This window comes from Salvelinus fontinalis, chromosome 3 (assembly GCF_029448725.1).
Source record: "Salvelinus fontinalis isolate EN_2023a chromosome 3, ASM2944872v1, whole genome shotgun sequence".
NCBI lineage: Eukaryota > Metazoa > Chordata > Actinopteri > Salmoniformes > Salmonidae > Salvelinus > Salvelinus fontinalis.
The window spans coordinates 10,719,577-10,730,542 of NC_074667.1; the positions used below are offsets into that span (position 1 = coordinate 10,719,577).

General features: G+C 38.2%; 1 protein-coding gene across 1 annotated transcript; it reads right to left on the bottom strand.

Moving 5' to 3' along the window:
- Nucleotides 1–1,526: 1,526 nt before the first annotated feature.
- On the bottom strand, nucleotides 1,527–10,898 carry LOC129838500 (uncharacterized). Its single transcript, XM_055905500.1, has 2 exons — nucleotides 10,620–10,898; nucleotides 1,527–3,113 (listed from the first exon to the last, which is right to left on the bottom strand). The coding sequence occupies exon 2, from the start codon at nucleotides 3,103–3,105 to the stop codon at nucleotides 2,311–2,313; it is 795 nt and encodes a 264-aa protein (XP_055761475.1). The 5' UTR covers nucleotides 3,106–3,113; nucleotides 10,620–10,898; the 3' UTR covers nucleotides 1,527–2,310.
- Nucleotides 10,899–10,966: the final 68 nt, after the last annotated feature.

Consider the following 10,966-nt stretch of genomic DNA (forward strand, 5'->3'; position numbering starts at 1 on the left):
TTCTGAAATCAATGTCCAAATTACAAACTTTAGAAGCCAAATACACTTGAAGTTTGCATTCCCTGCTGTGCAGGATAATTATAAGCAACAAAAGAGTGATCAAATTAAGATCCTACATCGGTAGGGAACTACGTTATAGTATGAAGTCTAAGTTTCATTTCCTTGTAAGAGGAAAGGGAGTGCTTTATAGTTTTAAACTTCTTCGGGATCGGTGTCCCGTCCACAGGACGGTTGAGCTAACGTAGGCTAATGCGATTAGCATGAGGTTGTAAGTAACAATAACATTTCCCAGGACATAGACATATCTGATATTGGCAGAAAGCTTAGTTATTACAGTGAAAGAATACTATCCTATTGTTTGATGAGAGTGCACAATTTTGAACATGAAAAATTATTAATAAACAAATTAGGCAAATTTGGGCAGTCTTGATACAATATGTTAAACAGAAATTCAATGGCTCATTTGATCAGTCTAAAACTTTGCACATACACGGCTGCCATCTTGTGGCCAAAATCTAAATTGCGCCTGGGCTGGAATAATACATTATGGCCATTCTCTTGAATTTCAAAGATGATGGTACAAAAAAAAATACAAAAGAAGGGTTGTTATTTTCTTTGTATTTTTTATCAGATCTATTGTGTTATTCTCCTACATTCCTTTCACATTTCCACAAACTTCAGTGTTTCCTTTCAAATGGTACCAAGAATATGCATATCCTTGCTTCAGGACCTGAGCTACAGGCAGTTCGATTTTAGGCGAAAATTGAAAAAAGGGGCGGATCCTTAAGAGGTTCAATGAGTGTGGTTTCAGCCTTCCCGCCACCAACATATCAATGCCAAAAATCATATAAATTGATCTGGATGAAAGTTTATCCAAAATGGACTCCCAAGCATGACAGCTCCATGGTAACATGGTGTGCCAATGAAGACTTCCTGTAACTGGTACATTGCCTGTCAAACACACCTCAGCCTTATCAATAAGCTTACCGATATTGAGATAATGGTCAGACCCATACCTAGGATTTGAGCTGAGGTTGAACTGTATGTCTGTCTCGTAAAATATCTAGTGCATTTCAATTCAATAAAACATACGTATGCTGCAGGGAAATAATGCTTTAATACCCTCACCTCAGATGAAATGGCCAGTTGGCTGTTGCTGTACACGTTTCTAGTCCCGTTTGTGGTGACATTAAACTATATATTCAATAAAAACTGAGTGGGAGATGAGGTTATTATGAAACAATGTGATTTGAGAAATCGAGACTGACCACCTTTATGACACTGTAACAGAGTGTATAGTGTAAACCGTCTATAAATAGACCATCTTTGACTGTAATCAGTGAACTTTGACCTAAATCACAGCTGGTGTGACACACACAAAGATACACAGTAGTTATAAACTACTGCTTGAGAAAAAGGGATTTCAATTGATATGAGAATAAATGTGTGAATCTATTTAAATGAATGTGAACGGGTCATTTTCTACAATATACATTGTAATGAGATGATTTTGAATAAAACATACATTTTGAATATGAGAAACTTTAATAAATACATTGGAACAGAAATCAAGTTAAAGAAGCTAATTCTCTCTTTCTCTTCATTAATCCTGTTCTAGGGGTACATATCTGCCAATAGCGTCCCACACCTGGGAACTATAACACAAGCATAATCAATGAACTACAGTATATTCTGATTGGTCAATCTCAGTGCAATCTTAAAGCGAATAGAGAATAAAGCGTGGGAAATAGATGGGTTGATTTAATGTATGCTTTCTTTGATCACTAATGCAGAAATGTTGACTTATTCCCTTTTATCAACAGTTTATAATTTATAACAAATTCACATTCTGAATGAACGCTTCATAATGAGTCTACTTTGACAGTTTATACCAGTTTATACCAGTTACCCGCTTGTAAAACCACTTTACTCATCTCTTTCTACTTTCACAAACGTTTTAACTATAAGGTGTGGTATCGGTTTGTGGTTAAACATGGTCGTACTTTTTCCCGCTTTTTATCGGAAACAATTTACTGTAGGGCTCTATTCAATCTGTGTCGCTGAAGCGTTACAGATTGCGAGACAGAAATGTAAAGAATTATTTTTAATAAAAAAATTACTTTATTCTAAATAATTGTGTAAAAAGTGACTTAGGGTTAGGGTCCCTGCTGTAGGTACAGTGTAATAATGAGTAATTACAATAGTGTTGCACTGTAGACCTACTTACAGGAGCACTGTAATACATTTTGTCCACGGTTATTTCCCCATTCGTCCTGTAAGATGAACCCTTTTGACTCTCTTTGGCCCAGTCTACAGAATGGCACAGCATTGCCTCTCCCGCCGAGGCATATGGGAGTCTCTGCTCTCGGGTATACTGACAGACACATGATTTATTTTGTTCCCACGAGGCATTGAGTCATGTGGCATGTCAATTACAGACTCCCTTGATGGTGTTGGCCTGGGACTCACAGCAGAGGGCCTCTTGATGTTGACCCAGTCAGGTTGGCTAACAGCTGGTTGACAAACGGTGGTGTGGCTTCGAGCTGGAGTCTCTTGCCGCTTGACTGCTTTGACAAACATAATGGTTCTGTGGTACCCAGCTTGCTTAAGCAGCTCCTCCAGTTCCAGATTACGGATGAGCCTGACCAAACCCCTACTGATCCGATAGGTGTTCTGGCGATCAAAGGTCCTCACATCCTTGTGTTGGGTCACATAGACTTTATCCAACACCAAGTCGGGGTGAAGACTGATGATGATACGGTCCATATTGTTGTCATCATGGTGTTTTTTGTAGTTCTGCCTAACGTACAGTGGCAGGTCACCTGCCCCTGGCTTATTCAGGTTGCCCACTTCATAGTATGGAATGTTCTGGTTGGGGAGCAGTTGATAACGGTTACCGTCACACTCGAGTCGGTTATCGAAGTGATGGAAGCCGAACAGCTCCTCTTGGGGGTTGTACTGCGCCCGCAGGTCACCATTGTTGTCGAATATGACGTAGTTATGGGAGAACCAGTGGAGCAGGTAAAGCCCATGCCTGGGCCAAGGCCTACCAAAGCCAGACGAGTTGAGGTGTCCAATTTCATTTAATGTTTTAATGTTAGCCATCGTTACACCTGAATAGATTGGAGGAAAGATTGAGAGGAGAGAGGAAAACAAAATGTTTACCCTACAACTACATGACATGCCTGTCATACACAATATAGCTACACTACATGACAAAAAGTATGTGGACACCTGCTCGTCGAACATCTCATTCCAATTTCATGGGTATTAAATATGGAGTAGGTCCCAATCTTATTGTACTGATGTTATTTCCAGAGCAGTTTGGAACTCGGTAGTGAGTGTTGCAACCGAGGACAGATGATTTTTACGCGCTTCAGCACTCGGCGATCCCGTTCTGTGAGCTTGTGTGGCCTACCACTTCTCAGCTGAGCCGTTTTTGGTCCTAGAAGTTTCCACTTCACAGCTGTCGTGGAAAATTGCGAGATTATGTTATAGTGCTTGTAAGATTATATTATAATCTTTGTATTGCATTAGAATGGTTGTTTTAGTCGACAGAATAGAATCTGTCGACTATTGTGTGTTCAGTGTTCCACTGAGGATGGGCCTCTATGAGATAGCACTGACCGAGGAGATTTACGATGTCTTTGGCCAATAAAGCCTAAAGAGCATTCCAGATAGTAAAGGTAATGTTTTTGTACTATGAAGTACCAGGAATGAGATTTGAACCTCGTCTTAGAGACCAAACTGAACGATAGCCAGATAGCATTAGCTATAAATTAAGGGATACTCCTCTCTCAAGTAAAAGTCTTTCTTTGTGAACAGTTCCTATTATCTGTGGTTTGTCATGTCGACTAGGGGGGTGGATCTTTGCTATAAAATATCTCAGTTGCCATTATGTTGGTACTCTCAGAATTCATTATAGACAATGAATTGATCTGAGAGTCAAAGGACTATAGTAAAGCTCACATTATTAAAGATGAAGTTTAAGTATAACTCTGACTGGTGTGTGGTTTGTAACTCTCCTCATTTGGTAATACAGGAAATTGCCACGACATTTGGCGACGGGGATGGGATGTGAATCTTCACTCGGGGACTGCTCCTGACGACCTAGGTAAATCGTGCACGAGGGATCCCTCAAACTTGGGATCTCAGGGAAACCACACTTCGGGAACGAAGCAGATGGACCCACCTTTTATCTGAGAGGCAGCGAGCCGAGTGGATACCACATCTCAAACTTATTTTTTTTAAAGAAAGAGGTGAGCGAACCACACACACTTGAAGTTCGAGTTTTTAGAAAAGCCTCTGTTACGTAGGCTCTGAGTGTGTATTCCTTTGTGAAGAGGGCACCTTGGAGGCGTAAACAGGGCCGAGTCAGAGGAGAGTAATCTGAGAGTTTGCGGACCCAAAGATACTCTGCTATTGGTCATTTGCGGGCGACCTAGAGCCGTCCTGACACTTAATTGATCACATTGGGGATTGGTGCGGTCTGTGGGGGTGAGGTGCCAAGGTGACTGTGTTCTGTGTGAAACACGGTACTTGGTGAAGCCCTACTGGAAGAAGGACCTCATTCTGAAAGTGTCTGTGTGACTGTCTAAGTGACCCTCAGAGGTGGTGAATTCCAATTATTTTAAATGTGCTAGCCAGGTATGCCCTGGGTTACTCTGTGTGAGTATTTTGTTATGGGATCACTAGGTAATATTTGTAGTAGCGTTCTGTGTGAGCGGTGTAGGTAGACTCTTGTGGGTAACCTTTTAATTATGTCCTGATGTTCTGTGTGAACATCTGACCAGTTCTGTGTGAACATCGGACCAATCCTGTGTGGGTGATCCTTAAAGTTCTGTGTGAGTACGTAAGAATTTCTTACGTTTTATATGGATTCTGTGAATATATGAAAACATGATAAATTGTACTAGTGATAACGATGAAAGAAATGCTGAGAATATAATTAGATACAATTTAAACCACCCATTCGTAGACGTACGCATTTTTAGTTGGTATCTTTAATGGATAATTTGATAAAGATGAGGTTTTAAGCACTATTAAACTGTCGGGGATAATCTGGGCAATTGAGCGCTAGAAACTGATTAGAGTGTGTCCACTTTTGGTTATTTTACCCTAATGATGGAACTATAAAACGCTTATTGGATTATCTCTGTCTGGGTACAACATTTGAAATAAAACTGCCCTTAAGGTCTGAAACTGTTTTATTTTTTCTTCCCAGTATGAGAGGAGTTGCGGGATTTATTTAATAAACCGTTTTCCATAAAGTTAGAGCGAATTAAGATGGAATCTCAATGTAATTTATAATGTTGTACAAAGCCTAAGGTATCCATCAAACTAATTATCATTGCGTGATTAATGTGATGTAGTAAAGTAATTGAAATATGTTGCATGAGTAAACATAATCTACTTTTATTGAAAGGCGCAAGATCTGTTTCCTAGTCTATAAATGTCGATTTTATTCTTTGATTGCTAATCTATTAATTTGGCATGTGAAGGTCCAAGCAAGGTCCAAGTAACGCTTGGACCTTTAAATTAGGGCTTTTTTTCTGGGAATTGTCTCGGTAGTACATGCCTGATTTTACGACTATTGTAAAGTGGCTTTATTTGCGGGAAGTCTTAACCATTCAAATAGCGTTGGTGGTATAGTGGTGAGCATAGCTGCCTTTCAAGCTGGAGACCCAAGTTCGGTTCCCAGCCAATGAACTGACTAAAATCTGAGTTTTTGAATGTAGTTAAACTATTGTTATGTTTTGCCTGGAAAGATACGGTCGCTAGTGTTTGTATAAGATATAAACTGAACGTTTTAATAGCTTGTTTGGTTCGAATTGAAAGAAGGGATAAATTGAACTTTTTAATATATTGTTTAGGCTAAATTGAGAGACTAATTAATTCAAAATAATAGCGAAGCGAATTTCTATGCAAGATGGTGTCTGTTGCCTAAATGATCTGCTGGAATAACGTATTGAGAATGGAGTCGTATTTAAATTACTGTATCATAGAGGAGACAGTTACCTAAATTAAAGAAATTCTAAATAATAGCGGAGAGATAATTGCGATAGCGTGGTGCACACCGAAATGTTTTTAATTCTTATGTATTGACTGACATATGTTATAAATTTGGCGCTGTACATGTTATTTTTTAAAGTCTTGGACATTTCATAAGTGTGAAGCCGAAGGAGAAGAGAAAGTTGTAACGTTTGGTTTTAATCTTACGATAGAGGTAAGGCAGAACGTTGAGAGGAGAGGGGTTATATTTTTGCCCACTGGAAAGAAGAAAAAAAATAGGATATGTTAAGCTGAAAGTGATTCAGGTGTGAATAAGGAAACATTGTGATAATGTATTCTGATGATTATTGATTCTTGGTTTGATTGTTTAGTTAACACCAGTGAATTTGAGCAGGAAATTCATGTATTCTAACATTGTAATCTGTTTCCATTACGTGGAACAATGTCAGGTCATTAAAGTTGATTGCAGTTTGAGTCATTTTTATTTTTACAGGGACAGTGCACATTAATCACAATTGTGTATGTCTAATAGCAGGGTATTCCAGACATGGGAAGCTCTCACACTGAAAGCAGATTGACTAAAGGTGCTTTTCCTTAAGGGAACTATACAGTCATCTCTCATGGCGGATCTTGTGGATCTGCTGCCATAAGGTTTGGGTTTTCTGCTTAACAAAAGTACTGAGTAGAGGGGGAGCCTGGACATTTAGAATCTTGAATACAAGATAGGCGTCAGTGTATTGCACAAGATTTTTCCAACTCAGGAGCTTATGCTTTCTATAGCTATTGGGTTTCCTATCAAGTACTTTGAGAGCCTGTTTGCAGACAGACTGAATGGGTTTTAATGGTGTAAAGCAAGCTTGGGCCAAACTAGTAAGGTAGTATGTTAAGTGGGGGGGGTATCATAGATTTTAATTATAGTTTTGTTACCTCTGTAGTCAAAACAATTTCATATGTTTTGGAAAATTAGCTAGGTTGAATTTGGGTTATTTGAGTTACCTTTCTTTTATTTTGCTTTTTAAAAGAGAGGTTGGAATCAGGTATGATGCCTTGGTACATAAAAGCAGATACCACCTGGAGCTTTTCCCCTGCTACATAGACATCTGTCTCAGGGGCATCAGTTGTTTTCTTTGTGAGGAACATGCAGACTGTGTTTAAAAAAAAAATGAGATGCAAACATGAGTCTCTGAGCAAGTTTGTCATCTGAACCATTACAGTAGTGAGTTCTTGTGTAGTTTGTTATTTGCATGCATTTATCACTGTATCATCTGCATATATTGGAACTTCAGACCCTGTACAGACAGAAGGAAGATCATTAATGTACGAGCTGAACAGTATTGACCTTTGGGGAATGCAAACCTTGTGGATATGAGTTGGAAAAAGTTAGTTTTGATTTTTACACTGATGAGACACCGTCAACTTTTGAAAGATTTTAGATTTGTTAAAAAATCAGGATGGTTTTTACTAAACATATCAACAGGTTGAAATTATTAGATTGCTGATTAAAGGGGTTATGGGTTTGTTTATTTGTTTACTGTTTATTTTAGGTGTTGATTTAATTAATTAAACATTGTATTCTCTGATGTGTTTGAGTAGGATTCTTTCTTCCGGGACGGATGGAAGTTACCTAAAGTATGTAAATTAAAGGAGACATGGGAGAACACGTCTACATTTCTATTAAATGGCTGGGATTAAATATCACTGATTCCTTACGCTGAGAAATGTACTACATTTGCGTCAGAGGAAAAAATCATTACATTTAGATAGTAATGATACCAGGATAATTGTATGTTCAATTAAGCATACATATACATTGGTGTAGATTACAATTTATGATTAATGATTTGAGGTACAGTGGAATTATCCCTATTCTTAGGTTTTGTTTATAGTTAACTTTTGACTTTCTGAATCGGTGTAGTATAATGAATGCTAACAAAGTGTTTTGTGTTTTTTTCTGGGAAAATGTGGGTGTCATTGTCTCTCTTTGAAATGTTTCCTGGGACTATAATCTTGGGGAGAGTGAGTGAGATTGAGGTGGAGTGGGCATGGAGAGAGATCTGTTCGAAACTTCTCGTATGCTGCTGGTATACTGGTTGACGAATGGACAAGACATAATGGGTGGTAAAGGTGAAACATTGAAATTGGGACATTATCATGGGCCATCCACTTTGAACTGTAAAACTATCTGAAGAAGAACGAAAAGGACGCCAGAAGAATCAGTGCCTGAAGGAGGGGGTTGGTCAACTGTGCCCAAAAAATTGTTTTAGACTTTTGTGGTATCAGGTTGATTGTAGAGGTCTACACCACGTGAAATTATAGTAATTTAGATTAAGAATGCATTGAGATTCTGATCTGTATTATAATCGTGATAAAAAGGTTAATAGTAGAATTATGGGATAATTATACTGAATGTTAATATGAATGTACATTCTGCCAATATTGATGTGTGTTAAATTGTGTTTTTTACTTTGAGGGACAAGACCAATTTAAATCCCTGAGCAATGTTCATTCTAAATTTTGGTTGGATAATTAACTGGGTTCTAATTATGATTTTATTTGGAAATTGAATGAGTTTTAAAACTGAAGGATTGTTTTGAATGTTGTTATGACCTAAAGATGTTGACACTATTCTCAGCATGTCATGGTGAATGGAGAGGGTGAACTCTAAACTGGAGAGTGAAATTGATCCTAATCTATTTGATCTATCGGCATTCCCTTATAAATAGTGGAATCATGATGCTTGTCTTGGGTCATGTTCATTAGGCACCAAGGGGATACGTTTTATTTTAACTATGAGTCATTTCCTGGATTTGTTCAACAAGATATGCTATTTTTTGTTTCTGGAATGGAAATAGACGTTTCCAACATACTATGCTGATCCATTGGAGTGTGATAGATAACTAAATATTATTTTATTAAACTCCATTGTTGCATGCACTGCATTATGCATTAAACATGTGCTTTTCACTGTCTATGGAAAATATTGCTTTAAATCTCATAAACTGTAATGAGTTTTGTTTTTCTTCGTCGGTTCGTGCAGGTGACTGTGTATCATAACCTTCCCAGATAACATGCTAGAGTGCTTAGAAAATGTGTTGGGGATTGAAATAAGAGACAGTGCTGAGTTTCTTGGAATGAAACTGGTCATGTGCAGGAACCCCATGCAATGAGTTATTGTTTTGTGATTTTTAGTTTATGTAGAATATATGTATTTTCTATGTAAATGGATGTTCTCTTAAATCTTGTAATTTTTACATTTTAAATTGAGAATATTCTCAAAACGGGGGAGATGTCGTGGAAAATTGCGAGATTATGTTATAGTGCTTGTAAGATTATATTATAATCTTTGTATTGCATTAGAATGGTTGTTTTATTCGACAGAATAGAATCTATCGACTATTGTGTGTTCAGTGTTCCACTGAGGATGGGCCTCTATGAGATAGCACTGACCGAGGAGATTTATGATGTCTTTGGCCAATAAAGCCTAAAGAGCATTCCAGATAGTAAAGGTAATGTTTTTGTACTATGAAGTACCAGGAACGAGATTTGAACTTCGTCTTAGAGACCAAACTGAACGATAATTTATAGCTAATGCTATCTGGCTACGGGATACTCCTCTCAATTAAAAGTATTTCTTTGTGAACAGTTCCTATTATCTGTGGTTTGTCATGTCGACTAGGGGGGTGGATCTTTGCTATAAAAGATCTCAGTTGCCATTATGTTGGTACTCTCAGAATTCATTATAGACACCGAATTGATCTGAGAGTCAAAGGGCTATAGTAAAGCTCACATTATTAAAGATGAAGTTTAAGTATAACTCTGACTGGTGTGTGGTTTGTAACTCTCCTCATTTGGTAATACAGGAAATTGCCACGACACAGCACTTACAGTTGACCGGGGAAGCTCTAGCAGGGCAGAAAGTTGACGACCTGACTTGTTGGAAAGGTGGCATCATATGACGGTGCTATGTTGAACGTCACTGAGCTCTTCAGTTCTACTGCCAATGTTTGTCTATGGAAAACGCATGGCGGTGTGCTCAATTTTATACACTTGTCAGAAGCGGGTTTGGCTGAAATAGGCAAATTGACTAATTTGAAGGGGTATCCTATACTTTTGTATGTACAGTATTTCTATGTGAGAGTTCCACAACGTTGTGCCCTACTGGATTGAGTGGACTGAAGCCAAATGCCTTTGTTTCCTGATCCTGCCACAACCTAACCACTCTACCATCCTCATTCTCTGAGCCACAAAGCTCAACCTATTCTAACCTCAACCTATTCTAACCTCATTCTGCATGTAATGCTGCTCTCAAACTTCATAGTATATGATCTGAGTTGAGGAAGTTGAGGTCAGTAACTTGTGAACCTTGTTAATATTTAAACACTCAAAAATATTTTGTCAATTTTTAAAAATGATTAGTACTGGCTGATACTGTAATTCAAACTATACAATAATAGGTGTTTGATGTTACAGATACGATGCCAAATGGAGAAAACAACCTGTGATACCCTTTACTATGTTGCCATGAACACACACACACGCGCACGGGCACGTACCGTGCGCTCTCTCTATCTCTCTCTCACACACACATATACATACTTGCCCTGTACCTTATTTATGAAGTAGATCTGTTCTTGCTGCTTTCTTGCTGTGCGTATGCTGTGTCCTAGTGAGTGTTTTACAGGTATTATCCGGGTAGGGCTTCCCAGGGCTGGGAGGCTGGAATTTAGGAAATGAAACCGAAAGTACCACATTTTTTACATATCGACATTAAAGACTGATTTAGAAACGGTACAAAAATGAACATACTTTTCATGTTCTACTTAGTTTGTCAAAGGTTTACAAAGGCCATACTATATTTTGAATTTTCATTATATAAGACTACATTTTATCAACCTCAAGTAGCTTTCAACGATGATTGGTGTGTGTGTGTATGGGTTTTCTTGGATATGTAGGC

What these genes read in the sequence shown, in the direction of transcription:
- LOC129838500 (XM_055905500.1), bottom strand. Translation starts at nt 3,105, where the DNA reads ATGGCTAACATTAAAACATTAAATGAAATTGGACACCTCAACTCGTCT.